At 42.8% G+C, this 19139-nt stretch overlaps 1 protein-coding gene across 1 annotated transcript in view; it reads right to left on the bottom strand.

Annotated features, from left to right (window-relative positions):
- The window catches only part of th (tyrosine hydroxylase), a 64133-nt gene that overhangs the window by 42580 nt on the left and 2414 nt on the right, over window positions 1-19139 (bottom strand). The window contains exon 2 of the mRNA XM_020513664.2: window positions 15253-15462. Within this exon, the coding sequence (XP_020369253.2) occupies window positions 15253-15462 (210 nt within the window). The remainder of the gene's footprint in view (window positions 1-15252; window positions 15463-19139) is intronic.

Here is a 19139-nt window from a genome sequence, read left to right as displayed (position 1 = left end):
CATTGATCCTAAGGAATTGCCCATTTCATTTTAATGATTTAGAGCATGGCTAAAAATATGCATTAGGAATGAACAGAAACCTATAAATTCAATCTAAGGATTCTGCTGCTATTGACACTGAGGCTTAATTGATGTGTGTGTGTGAGAATAAAGTCGTTAACTTTGTCACTGAATGCTTTGCTGAAATATAATCTTCACTCATTCCTAGATGTCTAAGTTTTTTTTTTATTCTTAGGTTTGTGCAAAGATGATAAAGATACATATTGTAAACTTTGAAGAATTATTCTATGTTTTAAAAAAGTACAGGGCAGAGGGTTCCTTTGCTAATTTTGAAACTTACAACATTCCCTCCACTCTTTTGCCAAGATTTCTCCCCTATCCCTAAAACGTTCTGAGGATATGGGTCAATGAGCAGTGACAATATTCTGAAACCTTCCCCAAGCAGCCATTCTCCTTGTCCAGCCCTTTATAATGCATTGGAGTTTTTACAGCACCCTTGATTGGCCTTTTTGGGTAAATCTGAGACCAGGATGGGTGGACATTTGTTTAGGTGCAGACTCTGTCGTGTCCTTGCTTCTGTGCACAGCCACTCTCCAATGCTAAATTCCATCCACCCAGATTTCTGCTGGCCAGCAGTGGTACCACAAAGTCCACCTGTTAACATAATGATCTGGATCCAACTTTCTGAGTTTAGCAGAGGTGCTGAAGAACATTTTAGGGGGAGGCATTCTCAGAGTGCTGCATTTCACCGATTAAAAGGGAAACACAGATTATTATGAAAATGAATGTAACCGCCGTTGTGAAAAGCCCCCACCCTGACACTCACTGCTCCCATTCTAAGTGATACTGGGGCATAATGTTACTGGGCTAATACGTCAGATGCTCAGGCTCTGGGGTTTAAATCCTACCATGGCAACTGATGAACTTTAAATTCAATTTTTAAAAAAGATCTGGAATTGAATGTTGTCTCAGTAATAGTGAACATGAAATTATCATCAACTATTTAAACCTATCTGGTTCACTAGCATCCTTTAAGGAGGTAAATCTGCTGTCCTTATGTAGAGTGGCCTGCATGTGACTCCAGATCCACAGCAATGTGTGTAACCCTTAAAAAAGGCAATTAGGAATGGGCAACAAATACTGGACTTATGAGCAATGCCCACAGACGGTGAATAAATAATAGACCTGTTAAAAAAAAGTCCAATTCTCAGTCCAACTCCCCATTGCTGAGAGCCCATCTCGATGATGTGAATGGCTTCGAGGAGCAAAACCTCAGTTGGGGTCAATGACTTATCCCCACGCAGAGCCGAAGTCCCATCAAAAACACACCTCAATCAAAGGGGACCAGATAGAAACATAGAAGATAGGAGCAGGAGGAGGCCATTCGGCCCTTCAAGCCTGCTCCACATTCTTCACAATCATGACTGATCATCCAACTCAATAGCCTAATTCTGCTTTCTCCACATAACCTTTGATCCCATTCGTCCCAAGTGCTACAACTAGTCGCCTCTTGAATACTTTCAATGTTTTGGCATCAACTACTTCCTGTGGTAATGAATTCCACACTCTTTGGGTGAAGAACTATCTCTTCATCTCCATCCTAAATGGTCTACCCCAACTCCTCATACAGGGACTCCTGGTTCTGGACACACCCACAGTCGGGAACATCCTCCCTGCATCTACCCTGCCCAGTCCTGTTAGAATTTTATAAGTCTCTGTGATATCCCCCTCATTCGTCTGAACTCCCATGCAACCAATCCTAACCTAGTCAATCTCTCCTCATACGTCAGACCCGCCATCCCCAGAATCAGCCTGTTAAACCTTCGCAGCGCGCCCTCAAGAGCAAGAGCATCCTTCCTCAGAAAACGAGACCAATCTGCACACAATATTCCAGGTGTGGTCTCACCAAGGCCCTGTATAACTGCAATAACACATCCCTGCTCCTGTACTCGAAACCTCTCACAATGAAGGCCAACATACCATTTACCTTCTTTACCGCCTGCTGCACCTGCATGCTTACCTTCAGTGACTGGTGCACAAGGACACCGAGGTCCTGCTGCACCCTCCCCTCTCCCAATTTACAGCCATTCAGGTACTAATCTGCCTTCTTATTTTTGCTTCCAAGATGAATAACCTCACATTTATCCAAATTGTGCTGCATCCACCATTGATTTTCCCAATCACCCAATGTGCCGAGATCATGCTGAAGGATCTCTGCATCCTCATCACATTTCACCCTCCCACCCAACTTGGTATCATCTGCAAACTTGGAGATGTTACATTTTGTTCCCTCATCCAAATCAATAATATATATTATGTATAGCTGGGGTCCCAGCACCGATCCCTGTTTCACCCCACTAGTGGCTGCCAATTTGAAAAGGACCCATTAATTCCTACTCTTTGTTTTCTCTCTGCCAACCAGTTTCCTACCCATCTCAATACACTTCTCCCAATCCCATGCGCTTTAATCTTCCACCTGAGTTATCCATGTGAAGACAACTGAGCTAAACCCATACCTGTCTGTCCTCAACAGCAATTGACATCAAGTCACAAGTGACTGCAGAGTGAACATAAATTGAGGCTATGTTTTCTCTTCCCTAGTCCAGAGTCTTATTGCAATACCATCCCACTGATTGTCACCTTCACTGAAATCAGCAAACTGAGGGCCGACAGTTCATGGAAAAATATATTAAAGCAAGTGACTTCAATTTCTTGAATTCCCTTAATTCACCTCCAATATCAGGAATAAAAAACATTGTAAATTCACATGATTGATATAATCAGCAAAATGTCATGCCATTTCTCAATATAATTTCTGAATGTGTGGCATTCAGCCTCCCACCCTTGTTAAAGCCACTTGTTCAATCAATTTAGATGGACAAAAAAAGCCTGATGTTGAATATTAAATTATCCTTCTGTGTGACTACAATAATGTAAGACTGGTTTCTGGTTATAGCCCCAGAGGCTGTACTTTAGCATACAAACACTATTATACCTGAATCTGTTTCAACAAGTTATTTGTTTTGCCAGAAGGGGCCTTGAAATGAATGTTGCTATCACACATATCACTCATGTGGGGTTGCAGATCTCTTAAGCTAATTACTCCAATTTGAAACAGTGTATCACTGTCATACGCCTCAGCACACAAGCCTGACTTTTTATTAACTTCATTTTCCTAGAAATGTGCACTCTTCCTCTGCCCTGTGTCCTCACAATGGAAGTGAAGACTCACTATGTTGAGTCCAATGCACTCCAATTAATTCCATGCCAAAACCTCTCAAATTATAAGACTCTCTATCTGTGGACCCTTGATCCATCTGGTTTGGCTTTTTGATCCACTTCTACTTTTTACAACTCTAGTTGTATTATGCAGGGAATTCTCAGTCCCAACATGGAGACCTGCTACAAAGCACACCCTTGCACAGGAAACTTTAACTGGGAAATTCCTCTTGCATTTCTGCCATGCGGTCATTAAAATGTTGAAATGCAAAAAGTTGCTGTAAAGACATCTACTGGGCTTTTTATAGAATCCCAATGCCAGCTACTCAGCCCATCAAGGCCACACTAACCCTCCAAACAGCGTCCTATCCAGACCCACCCCCACATCCCTGCATTTCTCAAGGCTAACCACCCTAGCCTCCACATCCCTGGACAATATGGGCAATTTAGCATGGCCCATCCAAATAACATGCACATCTTTGGACTGTGGGAGGAAACCAGAGCACCCAAAGGAAACCTACACAGACGCAGGGAGAATGTGCAAACTCCACACAGATGGTTGCCCAAGCATGGAATGGAACCCAGATCCCTGACACTGGAAGGCAGCAGTGCTAACCACTGAGCCAACTTGTGCATGTGGTGGCTGGTTAGGATAAATCATCCCTTTCCTTTACTCACCACAAAGAAATCAGCACAGATTTTTCCTTCTTGTGACAGTACATTTCCACTTAGGATTAAGACAAGAATTCAAATATCTTCTTAACATGTTAGGATGCAATTTTGCTGGAATGACGCTGTAAAAGGGTCAGTAGGTTCAGATGACTAGACTGCACTGCAGAATAACTTCAACAGTGCAGCTTCTACCCCTGTACCAGATGATATAGTTCTTGGAAGCTGCCTTCTAACCTTGCCCTGCCTTGTCTATGTTATGACATGAACCAGGAGTAGCAACTCAGAAAAAAGGAAGCTAAACTGAGAAAGAATTCAGGCTTCCCGATCACACCTCTTCCAATGTTTCTTCCATGTTTCCTTTTTTGTGTTCAATGGGTTATAATCGTCACTGACATGACCAGCATTTATTTTGCATCCCTCACTGCTCTGGACAAGGTGGTGGTGAGTTGTCTGCTTGAACTATTGCACTCACACCTGTAGTATTGTTCAGAAGTGAGTTCCAGGATTTTAACCCAGTGACCTTTGAGGAATGGAGATATAATTAAAAATCAAGATGATGTGCAGCTTGGATGGCGAATTTCAAAGCAATGGTGTTCCAATGCTTCTTCTCCTCTTGCCCTCTCGGTTGTAAAGTTGCAGATTTGAAAGAACCTGGGGGTGAATTGTTCCAAAGCATCTTGCAGATGGCATACATTGCTGCCACTGTGCATTTGTGATGGCAGAGTAAACACGCAAGGTGGTGGATGGGATTCTGGTGAAACAGACTGCTTGTTTCCCAGAGGAAGATTCTTGGGTGTCATTGGAGCTGTACTCATCCAGGAAAGGGAGGATACGCTGTCACTCTCCTGACTTGTGGCCTGTAGATGGCGGTCAGGCTTAGGGAAGACAAATGGTGAGTTACTCCAAAATTTGTTATCCTCAGAGGATGGGGCACAGATGTCTCATGGATAATACAGAAATGTGGACAGTGCAACAATAGAAATCCCCTATCTAATTTAGGGCGGCATGGTGGCTCAGTGGTTAGCACTGCTGCCTCACAGCACCAGGGCCCCAGGTTTGATTCCACTCTCTGGCGACTGTCTGTGTGGAGTTTGCACATTCTCCCCGTGTCTGCATGGGTTTCCTTTATGTGCTCCGATTTCCTCCCACAGTCCAAAGATATGCAGGTTAGGTGGATTGGCCATGCTAAATTGCCTGGAATGTTCAGGGATGCCTAGATTAGGTGGGTTAAAGGGGGATGGGTCTGGGTGGGATGCTCTGAGGGTTGGTGTGGACTTGTTGGGCCGAAGGGCCTGTTTCCACACTGTAGGGAATCTATCATAAAGGACTGCATGATCCTTTGGGACCTGTTGCATAATGAGAAGTGAATGTACTTGCAACAGATTTCCCAGCCTTTAACCTGCTCCTTTACCTACAAAATTTATATGACTGACCTAGTTAAGTTCTTGCCAGTCTTGATCATACAATCCCTACATGATGGAAGCAGGTCACTTGGCCCATCATGTCCACACCAACCCTCCACAGAGCATCCCATGTAGACTCATGCCCTACCCATCCCTGTAATCCTTCATTTCCCATGGCCAATCTACCTAGCCACTATGCTACCAAAATGTTGGCGGTTCAACAACACCAATGTCGTTGAGCAGCAAGGGAGGATGATTACATTTCCTCTTGCTGGGGATGATAATTTCTTGGCTTTTATGTCATTCAAATCTGACTTTCTGGTTATCAGCCTGAATGATACTCAGGTGTTGTTGTGTGTTGTCATGGATTGCTTCAGAATCTGCAGAGTTGTAAATGGTAATAAACACACAGCAGTCATCAACAAACAGCTTCATTTCTGACCTAACAATGGACAGAGTCTCAGTGACAAAGCAGCTGAAGACACTTCGGAGCTGGACATTGATATCCTAGGGTTGAGGTGACTCACTTCCAACAACCACAACCATTTTATTTTGAGCTAGTTATAAAGCTAACAGTGGAGAGGTTTCCTCCTGATTCGTATTAACTTAGCTTTGTTAGAACTCTTTGATATCACATTCAGTTAAATGTTGTCTTGATGACAAGGACAGTCACTCACATCTCACCTCTGGAGTTCTTCTCTTTTGTCCAAGTTTGAATGATGGCTATAAATAAAGTCAGGAGCTAAGTGGTTCTGGCAGAACTCAAACAGTGAGCACTTTGACTGCTGAGCAAATGATGCTTTGATGGCACTGTTGACAATCACTTCCATTGCTTTGCTAATGATTTAAAGTACACTGGTTAAGGTGGTAATTAACCAGGATCTAGTTTATGCAGACAGCACAATTTTCCACGTTTTTTGGTTAGATCCCAGTGATCTAGCTGTACTGGAACAACTTGCTTTGGGGCACTGTTAGTTTTGAAGTCCAAGTCTCCAATGCGAAGCTGGGATTTTGTCAAGGCTCTTAGATTTTGCTGTGTCCATTGCCCTCAACCCTTTCTTGGAATCCTGGAGATTGAATCAAGTTGTCTGAGACTGACAAATCCAATGTTGTGAACATCAGGAAGAGCCAAGATAGATCATCTACTCAACAATGTCTGCTTGAAGATAGTTGGAAATGCTTCAGGCTTGTTGTTTGCAATGAAAGGCTAGGCTCTCCCTTCGTTAAGAATGGAGATATTTTTGAAACCAGTTAGTCATAGAGTACAGCATGCCAACAAACCCTTCAGTCCATCTCGTCCATGCTGACCAGATATCCTAAATTAATCTAGTCCCATTTGCCAGTATTTGGCCCATATTCCTCCAAACTCTTCCTATTCATATACCCATCCAGATGCCTTTTAAATGTTGTAATTGTACCAGCCTCCACCACTTCCTTTGGCAGATCATTCCATTCACGCACCACTCTCTGCATGAAAAAGCTCCCCCTTAGGTCCCTTTTAAATCTTTCCCCTCTCACCTTAAACCTTTCCCTCTAGGTTTGGACTCCCCAAAAGACCTTGACTATTCACCCTATCTATGACCCTCATGATTTTATAAAATTTTATAAGGTCACCCCTCAGCCTCCAACACTCCAGAGAAAATAGCCCCAGCCTATTCAGCTTCTCCCTATAGCTCAAACCCTCCAATCCCAGCTACATATTTGTAAATCTTTTCTGAATCCTTTCAAGTTTAACAACATCCTTCCTATAGCCAGGATACCAGAATTGAGCACAGTATTCCAAAAGAGGCCTAAACAAGGTCCTGTACAGCTGCAAAATGACCTCCCAACTCCTTTTGTCAATGCACTGACAAATAAAGGCAAGCATACCAAATGCCTTCTTCACTATCCTGTCTACCTGCGACTCTACTTTCAAGGAACTATGAATTTGCGCTCCAAGATCCCTTTGTTCAGCAACACTCCCCAGTACCTTACCATTAAGTGTATAAGTCTTGCCCTGATTTCCCTTTTCAAAATGCAGCACCTCACATTCATCTACATTAGACTCCATCTGCCACTCCTCAGCCTGTCAGACCATCTGATCGAGGTCTCGTTGTACTCTGAGATAACCTTCCTCACTGTCCACTACAGCACCAATTTTGGGGTCATCTGTAAACTTACTAACCATACCTCCTCTATTCACATCTGAATTGTTTATATAAATGATGCAAAGCAGTGGACCCAGCACTGATCGCTGTGGCACACGACTGGTCACAGACTCCAAGTCTGAAAAGCAACCCTCCACCACCACCCCATTTAATTTATTATAATCTTTCATAACTAGATATGGTTGAACTGCAGAGTTTTGATCCGATCTGTTAGTTGTGGAATTGTTTAGTCTTGGTACTGTTCCCTAAACACTACTGTACAAAGTTAAAATTGTCCCAATATCGATTGCTGAGGTACGCTTCCATTATTACAGAGTACACCCTCACATAAGTCAAGTAGTGACTAGTCATATTAGATCTTGAAAGGTGCGGAATAATAAGTTTTTCTGCTGATCGGGCACCTCTGTACATACTCATCCGAAATTCATGCATGTGTTTTTCCAGCAGGAGTCACTGCGTAGAGTGCAAGAGCAGAAACAATGAATGACTTTCCCCTCCTCTGTTCCTGAGTTTCTGAATGTAACAGTATACCCTTTAAAAAAAATGCCCTAGCTGAAGTCAAGTACCTCAGCAAAGTCTGGGAAAATCATGTACTGTTGCTCTTTCAGTGCAGTGCAGTGGATTAATATTCTCACAACTTCCACACAGTAACTTGAAACTTGCTTCTGAAATCAGGGTAACTGCTAGCACATTAATAAGGATCTAAGTTAAATCAGGATCTTACTGCATCCATGACCTAGTGACATTAAAATGGTGCTCCCAAATGATCAAACAGGATATGTCTTGATGGAGCAGGGAGGGGAGAGTTTTATACATAGGTATCATTTCAAAAGGAAGAATATTACCTCCTCAAGGTGATAGAAGTGAATAATATCCTAGTCTCCTGCATAAGACTGAGGGCTTCTATAAGTATCATTTGCGACTGAACTGGAAGGAGATGAACTGCAGGAAAACCCATTCCCTATACTGATTGAGTGCAGCACTGCTCCTGGAGTCTGTCATTTGGACCGCGGCAGTAACAATAAGACAGAGGGAAATCTACTCAAGTTGCCTACCTCTTCTGTATCCCACTGCTGGTCACATGTAGCAGCTGCGGAGAAAGGGATAGCCGGTAACCTCCTGGGGGGTGATTTGGTGAAATACAGATCGGACAACAAGGTAGAGGCAAGTCATATCTTCAGATGCATCTGCATCTGATATTGAGTGGGATTGTGAAGCAGAATGCCAGCCCGAGTCGCTCACCAGCCTCCTCTTCACTGCCTGACACATTATATTTCTGTAGTCGAAGGTATATTAATGAATACTGATCACTGTTATGTTTGTTATAAGGCTTGTAGGAGTCCCAAACTGACCTCCTGCTAATCTGGCTGGCACAAAGCTCCACAAAACTAGACCCTGTTTTCAGTCCAAGACATCTGAAAACCTTTTGATTTCAAATTATTAGCAAATGCTTGGAAAGATCAAAGGAAGAAATTAATCTGGGCCTGCTTTTAGCCCACAGTCTGACAGGTCTCTTTGGGTACAGGATCTTGGTCTGAGAATTGAGCCTGGTAATGTCGGCACAACAGGATCAAGATTATCCCCCACTCCTCATCTTCAACACTGATGGTAATACCTCAGCAACCATTTACCACTTTGAAAGATGCAATCAATATAATTAAAGAAGTATCGCCCACTTTAGCAGTGCTCAGTTGAACCTGATATCTCTTAGGCATAGGCTGGACTTTGTGAGCAGTGACCATGTCACACTGATGGCCACTCCAGCCTTCCTTTTTATGAAAGGTGGTTGCTCTGCATTTCTGACAGGATTTTCTAATCAGGGCCCCTTCAGAAATGCTGAGCTGTATGTGCATTCTGATAGTTCTTTGGTAGCACTGAAAAACCACTTCTCCTTTCCACACAACTCAGCTGCTGAACCCTGACATTTAATAGCCCTGACCACCACTTTGACAACTGCTGTTGATCAATAAATACATAAGGTAAGTGTGATGTTGGAGTCCTGGAGGGTAGGATGCTATGTGTAGGGTGCTAGGTGGGTAGAGGTGCTGAGGATGCTAGAAAAGCAGAGCACAGGGTGCCAGGTAAAGAGGGTAGACTGTGGTTGGAATGCCAGAGGGGTAGTGTGTCAGATGAATAAGGGGTAGGATGCTAGATGGATAGGATACCAGCTAGGTCGGAGATAGGAAGTCACATGGATAGGATGCAGTAGCATCCAACGGCGAGGAAAGGGAGGGTTGGGGTCAGGTTTGGGGGTTTATGCTTCAGCGGAGGAAGTTTAGGTCAGCTCCATCAGGAGTGCAGGATAGGGAAAGGTCCAGTGAAAGGGGGGGTTCGGTCCAGATCTGATGATGGGGTGGGGGTAGTGTGAGAGTTCTGGTTGTGTCTGGTAGTGGGGTTCAGTCCAGGCTGGTGGAGGGGGAATGACGTTGAGAGGTCAGGTCAGGTCTGGCGAGGGTTTGAGTCTGGCATTGGGAGAATGGGGTGTGGGTCCACGGGAGGTGATGGGTCATGGTCTAGGGTGGAGGTGTAAGGGCTTGGAGGAGGTGTAGATGGAGGTCTGTGAGTTAAGTAACGGGTCAGTTCAATAGTTACTTAGGAGTTAGACTATGTTCTTACTAGAGTAACTTCTCCTGAGAAACAATTTTACTTAATTTCATTGGAGCCTTCCAAATTCTCCAATTTAAATGGAGACTTTTGGAGAGGACAAGTCAGAGACAAATTATCCTGAAGAAACCTCAATTTCTGGGGCAATTCTTTCCATAGTCTGCTACAATGGGGATTCCACATGGTATCCACATGGGTTGAGCTGGCAAAATGGATACAGAACTGGCTTAATCATAGGAGACAGAGGATAGCGGTGGAAGGATGCTTTTTAGAATAAAGGGCTGTGACTAGTGGGATCAATGCTGGGACCTCTGCTGTTCATGATCTACGTAAATGATTTAGAGGAAATGTTGCTGGTCTAATTAGCAAGTTTGCAGACGATACAACCAGTCGTGGAGTTGCGGATAGTGAGGAGGAGAATTGTCAGAGGTTACAGCAGGATATAGATCAGTTGGCAGCATGGGCAGAAAAATGGCAGATGGAGTTTAATCTGGACAAATGTGAGGTGATGCATTTTGGAAGGTCAAGTACAGGTGGAAATTATGCAGTGAATGGCAGAAACTTCCGGAGTATTTATATGCAGTGAGATCTGGGTGTGCAGGTCCACAGGTCAGTGAAGGTGGCAGCGCAGGTCGATAAGGTATTAAAATGGCCTACAGCATGCTTGCCTTCATTGGAAGGGACATTGAGTATAAAGATAGAGTTACGCTGCAGCTTAATAGAACGTTAGTTAGGCCACACCTGGAATATTACGTGCAGTCCTGGCCACCACACTACCAGAAGTATGTGGATGATTTGGAGAGGGAACAGAAAAAGTTTACCAGGATGTTGGCTGATATGGGGGATTTTAGCTATGAAGAAAGGTTAGAAAGACTGGGTTTGGTTTCACTGGAACGCAAGACGTTGAGAGGCACCCTGACAGAAGTTTATAAGATTGTGAATGGCATGGATATAGTATGATGCTTTTTCACAGTGTGGAAGGGTCAATTAGTAGGAGACACAGGTTCAAGGTGCGAGGGGGGAAGTTTGAAAGAGATGTGCGAGACAAGTTTTTCACACAAAGGATCACGAGTGCCTGGAACACGGTGCCAGAGGAGGTGGTGGAAGCAGACACAATAACAGCATTCACAAAGCACCTGGATGAATATGTGAATAGGAAGGGAATAGAGGGATATGGATCCTGTAAGTGAAGGCAATTTTAATATGGAAGGGCAAAATGTGTTGGCACAGGGTTGGAGGGCTGAAGGGCCTGACTCTGTGCTGTATTGTTCTTTGTTCTTTGTTCCACAGGGTCCCTATGCTCAACTCTCATCTATACTGGAACGACTAATAGGCCATGGGAAAATGCAGGCCCCTCAGCTGCAAAAGGCAATTTGGACTCAGCAAGCGCTAGTTTACACAGCAGGCTGCCCTCAGCTAGCAAACCCTCTGTAAAACTCATGAGAGAATGTGATACTCAAACCCTAGAAACAAAGTTGGAATTTCTTGCAAGATTGATGGGAATCCACACAGGTTTATTTTCAAGCCATCAAAAATAAAAATATCAGACTTGACCACATTCATCATAACACTTTGCTGGAATTAGACTGCACTGGGTGCAAAGTTCAAGTGAGAAATGGTCCTGGATGTAGCTTAATATTGTTGCACTCTGCAATCACACTGCGATCTGATTCTTAAATCAAGGAATGGCAGTATAGGGTTATCCTGCAGATAAGTGTTGCATTTAATGTTTGCATACATTTGTGTCCAGAGTACAATTTTTTAAAATCTAACATTATTATTAGAAACTAACATAACTTAATGTGGAAATTGTTAATTTAGTAAAGTCAGAAAACTTAGGAATGAGGAACAATGTAGAAAAGATACTCAGGTAGTCCAGGAAAATTATATCAAGTTTTGTTTAAAAAAGAAGACACTTGCAGCCAAAAGCTGAGATCCTGCGGTTATCTGTGGGAATTGCTTGTGCATGCAAAACACATCAGATTTGAATATCTAGGACCATCTAAGCGATAAGACCAGAGGCAGTTAAATGAAAGATGGATGTGGAAAACTTTGGTGTGAGATGCATGTGAAAGAATTGCCAATTAGGGGAGGAAAGTGTGCTCAAGTACAGAATCTGAAGAGGAATGTAGCGAGTGAGAACTGAATTGGATAAGAGCCAAAGCAAAAGAGGATTTCCAGATCAGATTGATATGGTGGAGAAATTTAGAAAATAAGGCAAGAACAAACAAGAGAAGACAGGAAGGGAGTGAGAGAGGAACAGGGAAAAGCGTGCATAGTGCATAGTTCCTTGAAAGTGATGTAGGTGGTAGTGAAGAAGGCACTTGGCACGTTACCTTCATTGGGCAGTGCATTGAGTGTAGGAGTTGGGATGTTATGTTGCAGCTGTACGGGACATTGGTTAGGCCCCTTTTGGAATACTGCATTCAGTTCTGGTCTCCCTGCTATAAGAAAAATGTTGTTAAACTTGAAAAGTGTTCAGAAAAGAGATTTACAAGAATGTTGCTGGGATTGGAAGGTTTGAGCTATAGGGACAGGCTGAATAGGCTTGGGCTATTTTCCCCTGGAGCATAGGAGGCTGAGGGGTGACCTTATAGGAGTTTATAAAATCATGAGCAGCATGGATAGGGTAAATAGCCAAGGTCTTTTTCACATGGTAAGGGAATCCAAAATTAGAGGGCAAGGTTTAAGGTGAGGGGGGAAAGATTTAATTGGGAGCTAAGGGACAATTTTTTCATGCAGAGGGTAGTATATATATGGAACAAGCTGCCAGGGGAGGTGAAGGAGGCTGGTACAATTACAACATTTAAAAGGCATCTGGATTGGTATATGAATGAGAAGGGTTTAGAGGGATATGGGTCAAAACTAGCAAATAGGACTAGATTAAAGTAGCATATCTGGTTGGCAAGTATGAGTTGGACCGAAGGGTCTGTTTCCATGCTGTACAGCTCTATGACTCGATGACCCTAAGTGCCTGAAGCCCAAAAGCCGCAAGAAGATGAGTCATTCTTGAGTTACCTGTCCAGGCTTCATGCGGGAAGTAAATTATTGTCTGGTTTTATTGCTATTGTTTGCCCTACAAAGTTAATGATTGTGTGCTGACTTAATCTTATTAAAGCAGGCTCACAACTGAACTTTCTAGCAGTCCATTCCCATAACAGTTAGGGGGTTGTGCATGTTATTTCGTGCATATCAACTCAAAAACAGGAGCAGAAAGTGATGTAGAAACTCAATATGTCTGACAACATCAATGGGAGACAGAAACAAAATTAACAGTTTGAGTCCGATATGACTCTTTTTCAGAAGGCATTCAGAAACAGCAGGAGTAACATCTGACTGAACCAACTGGGGAAGACTAATTCTCAGCCTGTCTGAGTTAGCACCAGGTACAAACTTACTATTTTAACATGACGTGATCAAGTCACTTTTGGGAACCTTTAAGTGCTGATTTTTCAATATATTTGTAGAAAACAATTGTTCCCGACTGCCTGCTGCCTTGCTTGGTTATGTTTGCACCAATGTGTCCTTGGAGAGTAAGCTGCCCTTCAGTGCTTCGTCATTATCCTACAAAACAGTATTTCAATTTAAAAAGTTTCCTTTGTGATTTGATTTTTGTCACAGTGTCACAAATTTTGTTTGTTATTACATTCAAATCGTAAAAAGTAGATGACCACCTACATGTTGGTGAAGATATATTGGTCAGGAAGAGAGTTTTTGTTTTGTGTAAAAGTATTATGGACAAGTAAGCTGAAATTTGAGCAAAATCGATTCCATCACATCACATGCACCAGAGGGCATGGATGAACTATTTTACAAAGAGACGTTGAGTATGTTGGGCCTGTACTCATTGGAGTTTAGAAGAATGACAGGAAACTTTTATTGGAACATCAGGAATTCTGATGGAGCTTGACAGGGTAGATGTGGAGAGATTGTTTTCCCCTGTGGGAGAGTCCGGACCAGAGGGGATAAACTCGGAATAAGGGGTTGCCCATTTAAGACAGAGATGAGGAGGAATTTCTTCTCTCAGAGGGTAAGGAATCTGTGAAATCTTTATCACACAGAGCAGTCGAGGGGGAGTTATTAAGTATGTTCGAGGCTGAGGCGGACAGAGTTTTAATTAGTGAGAGAATCAGGGATACAGAAAAAAAGGAGAAAAGTAAAGTTCAGGATGATCAGATCACCCTTGATCCTACAGAATTGGGGAGCAGACTCAATGGGCCGAATGGCCTACTCTTATGGTCTTAACACAGGGTCCACAAACTCCCTCATTGAAATACTGTTTTGTAGGATAATGACGAAGCACTGAAGGGCAGCTTACTCTCCAAGGACACATTGGTGCAAACATAACCAAGCAAGGCAGCAGGCAGTCGGGAACAATTGTTTTCTACAAATATATTGAAAAATCAACACTTAAAGGCCAAAAGTGACTTGATCACGTCATGTTAAAATAGTAAGTTTGTACCTGGTGCTAACTCAGACAGGCTGAGAATTAGTCTTTCCCAGTTGGTTCAGTCAGATGTTACTCCTGCTGTTTCTGAATGCCTTCTGAAAAAGAGTCATATCGGACTCAAACTGTTAATTTTGTTTCTGTCTCCCATTGATGTTGTCAGACATATTGAGTTTCTGCATCACTTTCTGCTCCTGTTTTTGAGTTGATATGCATGAAATAACATGCACAACCCCCTAACTGTTATGGGAATGGACTGCTAGAAAGTTCAGTTGTGAGCCTGCTTTAATAAGATTAAGTCAGCACACAATCATTAACTTTGTAGGGCAAACAATAGCAATAAAACCAGACAATAATTTATTCCCTCATTCATGACTCCCTGACAGTTTCCAGTCCTGCACAGCTCTGCTGACATCGTCATACCTTAGACACTGACATCAGCACAGCCAATAGCCCCTAAACCTCACTGGCCCAGTGAGGGGCATCCCACCTCTGCGATTGACAGTCTGGGTTCAAATCCCACTCTAGGGCTTGACAGGTTGAGCATGTCTCCCACCTGACTGACTACTCTGAGGTTGGTGGCCCTGTGCATCTTTGGAGGGAAATAACAACCGGAGAGATGTGGAAGGCAGACACAGCAAACCAATTACAGCTGAAGTGGATCTCTATCCAATCATCTAAGTCCAACTTTAAATGACATTCAGTATATCATACACCTTTTGTACCTCTGTCTCACCCTTTATAGACAATGGTTAATTACCTCGAAGACTTTGAGGGTCCGGGAGAGTGAAGAGCTCTTGGTACCGCGGACCGTGAAGAATAAGTTCACCATGGCCCTGCCACCTTCCTCCTCGAACACCAGCTGCTCCCCGGGATCCGCTGACTCGGCGGCGGCGGCGGCAGCGGCCGCTTCTCGCTCCTTCCGCGCATCTTCAATCAGGGACTGCCTGCGCCCGATGAAATGGGGCGACTGTCACCAACAAACAAACAAGAAGCAAGGGTCAGAAGTGAAGCCAGCAAAGGCCCTGGTGATGTAGGGTCAAACCAGCGACCAGTCCCGAGCAGGGCAGACAATCTCGTGAACCAGAGCCAGGAACAGCCAATTCCAGGATGTGATTTGGGAGGAACTGAGGGTGCAACAGAGAGAATCAATGAAGGAAAGATAAGACCAACAAGGGGATCTGAGGGAAAGAGGGGAATCAGAAACAGGATAAACACAATCGAGAAGACAAGCTGGAAATAAGCAAGGGAGAGGGAGGAAAGGCATATGGAAAGAGAGAAATGTAAAACAAAAGAGAGAACATTTACCAGTGAACGTGAGAGCCGTGGAAGAATCAGAATTGTAACTCTTTTGGGATTATTGAGCAAAATATCTGCAACAGAATGAGAGGAATCTGGAGGTCGACGGGATTAAGGAGATTAACAATGCTAAAATCAGAGAGATGATTTAGGACTAATCTCTGTACAAGATATAAAAGAGACATAGGGGTCAGAGAGGGGAATCAGAGAGAGGAGAGACAGAGCGAGGGGGTCAGAGAGAGGAGGAACAGGGATAGAGGGATTAGAGAGAGGGAAATCAGAGGAAAAAGGCGATTTCCTGAGGAGGGTGTTAGAAAAAGAAAGCAGCATTAGGAAGACTGATGCAGAGAAGATACAAAGAGAAATGGTGGTTGAAGAAAGAGCAGAAAGAAAGGATCAAAGATCAAAAAATAAACAGAAAGTGAAGTAAAAGTGATAATTAGAAATTAAAATGATGGAAAAGGAATGTAAGAGAGGTGTGTTTTATTCGAACAATCCTAACTATATTAGTTAGGGTTAGGGTTAGGGTCAGTTCTACTTTTCTCTCTTGATGATGGTTTTAAATCTATGGCCTCCTGTGGCCAATTGTCAGGCATTGGAAATAATTTACCTTTTGAATTTGTCAAAGTTTTTCATTGACACTGAACATTTCAGAAAGAGGATCAGTTGGGGGAAAAGGTGGAATTAAACAGAGAGAGTGAAAAATGCAGGACGTGAATTAAAGAGGAAGAATGGACAATGAAAGCAATAAAGGATCATGGTGGGAAAGAAAAGACAAATCAAAATAATGGCACACATCAATGAGGAACTGGAGAAAATGGATCAAAAACATTGAATCGTAACAGAAGTTGATTGATGGACAGCTCCAGAAGATCAGACAGAGATAGCAGGTAAGAAAAAACATTGAGGAAAGAAAAGACATTCAGGAAAGAGATCACACAAAGACACATTAGAGAGAAGAGCCTATGTGAAAGGGGAATTAGAGGACTTAAATGAGATTCAGATAAATGGGAAATGGGAGAGAGAATAATCAGGGAAAAGCAAATCTTGAAAGAGTGGCTTGAAGAAGGAAAAGTGAGAGACTGGTATTAGGGATGGAAATGATGTGACAGAAATGCTAAAGAGGTAACCCGCAAAAAGAGACAGGGCACATGGATCGCAGAGCAGTAGAAACATAAACAGGCAGGATCAGAGAGAGAGAGAGAGAGAGAGAGGGGGAGAGGGAAGGGGAATAAATGGATAACCATCATTTGTGAACAAACAGGAAGAGAGACTAGCCTCAAAACAAGAAATGAGGGAGCTTCAGAGAGGCTACCATCATGTAGAACAATGAAGTCAAGGTTAGAATGGGTCAGGGAGGTAGAATTGATCAGAAGAGAGTCGCAAGAGTAAAACCAGAGAGCTCATCAACATTAGAAGGCAAGGGATCATTGGAATATGAAAATTAGAAAAAAGAAAAATGAGAGGAAAGGAAAACATAGAGAGGGCAGGAAATCAAAGGCAGAGAGTTGCAGGCTGGAAAATTAATTGTGCTTGAACAAAAGGACAAAGCTGATGGTTGAAAAATAGTGAAAGAAAGTGTGGTATCACACAGAATGAAGAAGTGAAGTCGTGAAGAATCAGAATGAGGCAACAGATAAGCAATTTTAAATAACTGATCAGAAATTGCAAAGGTCAAATCAAGAGAAATCAATGAAGTAAAGACAAAAAAAAAATCAGATATTGGACCGGCGAGATAGAAGAAGGACTTGAGTTGAGTTAATGGTGAAAGCAAAAGGAGCATACAAAGGAATCGGGGAATATAGAGGAATGAATCTGACAAGACAAGAGAATAAAGAAAGGGAACAGACAGTTTATCAGAGATGGAAAAAAACATGCATCTAAATAGCACCATACATCCTCAGAGATATCTAACATCCTCCACATCAAGAAATGCCTTCATAGAGTCCCTACAGTGTGGAAACAGGTCCTTTGGCCCAACACGTCCATGGCAAACCTCAGTGCATCCCACCCAGACCCATCCCCCTATAACCCACATATCCCTGAACACTATGGGCAATTTAGCATGGCTAATCCACCTAACCTGCACATCTTTGGACTGTGGGAGGAAACCCACACAGACAAGGGGAGAATGTGCAAACTCCACACCCGAGGCTGGAATGAAACCTGGGTCCCTGGTGCTGTGAGGCAGCAGTGCTAACAACTGTGCCACCATGCTGCCCCACACTGTAGCCTTTTGAAGTACAGTAACTGTAATGGGCAAACAGCAGCCGGTTGGGGTTTAATGTCACTACAACATGTTCACTGCTCTTCTTTTCATTCTACTATGGATTTTTTTTTGTACACCTAATGGAAACTACTCCCCAGGTTAACATTTTATTGAGAACATGGCACCTCCCTCAATGCAGTGCTCTCTTGTACACCTCTGAAGTGTCCTCATGCTCTGAACTGAGGCTTGACCCTACAGCCTTTTACCTCAGAGGTGAGACAGAGTGTTAGGAGCATCCAAGATTAACATCTGAAGGAATTAGGTGATGAATGAAAGAGAAGAAAGAATGAATGAAAAAATTGTAATAACCAGAGATTAAGAGTAATTAAAGAGTGGAATCAAAGACAGAGCATTAGAAAATAAAAAGATCAGAAAGAGACATGAACATGATAGGTAAAAATAAAGGAGAAATGATTTGTGAGATTAAAGAGGGAAAGAGGCATCAAAGAGAGAGGAATGAAAGAGTGAACAGTCAAAAGACAGAAATCAAAAAAAAAACAGACATAAAGGTAGAGAGAGGAATTTAAGAAAGTGAGAGAGAAATCATGGAAGAGAAATTAGAAATTAATTAAGAGAGGTATATTCAAGACACAGAGATTGAGAAGGTAACCTTCAAAGTAAGAAAATGATAAGTGAGGGAATTACTCCATGAGATACAGACATCACACAGACAGCACATACACAAACAAAGTCATCAAGGAATTTGTGAAACTGAAAAGGATTGTTGCCAGAGACAGCAGAGAGAAAGACTGAGATGAGGGAAAAGGGTGAATCACATACACTGACCAACCTGAATTATCAATTGTTTCTCTCTCCGTGCTTGCTGCCTGACATGTTGAGTGTTTCCAACATTTCTAATTTGATTTCAGATTGACAATCTTGTTCTACTTACAAAGAACAACCAGGGAAGCAAATGTTTGGGGTTAAAGACAAGCACAGTGATCACTGGAGATAGTAAGAACTGCAAATGCTGGAGTCTGAGATAATACAATTTGGAGCTGGAGGAACGCAAAAACAAACTTTACCCACGTCGTTCATCTCTGTCGATAAATCACCCCAGTGATCACTGTGATAACACA

Source organism: Rhincodon typus, chromosome 17 (assembly GCF_021869965.1).
Source record: "Rhincodon typus isolate 14 chromosome 17, sRhiTyp1.1, whole genome shotgun sequence".
NCBI classification, from domain to species: Eukaryota; Metazoa; Chordata; class Chondrichthyes; order Orectolobiformes; family Rhincodontidae; genus Rhincodon; species Rhincodon typus.
The sequence above is the reverse complement of the archived record's forward strand: the minus strand, read 5'-3'. Positions and strand labels throughout refer to the sequence as shown.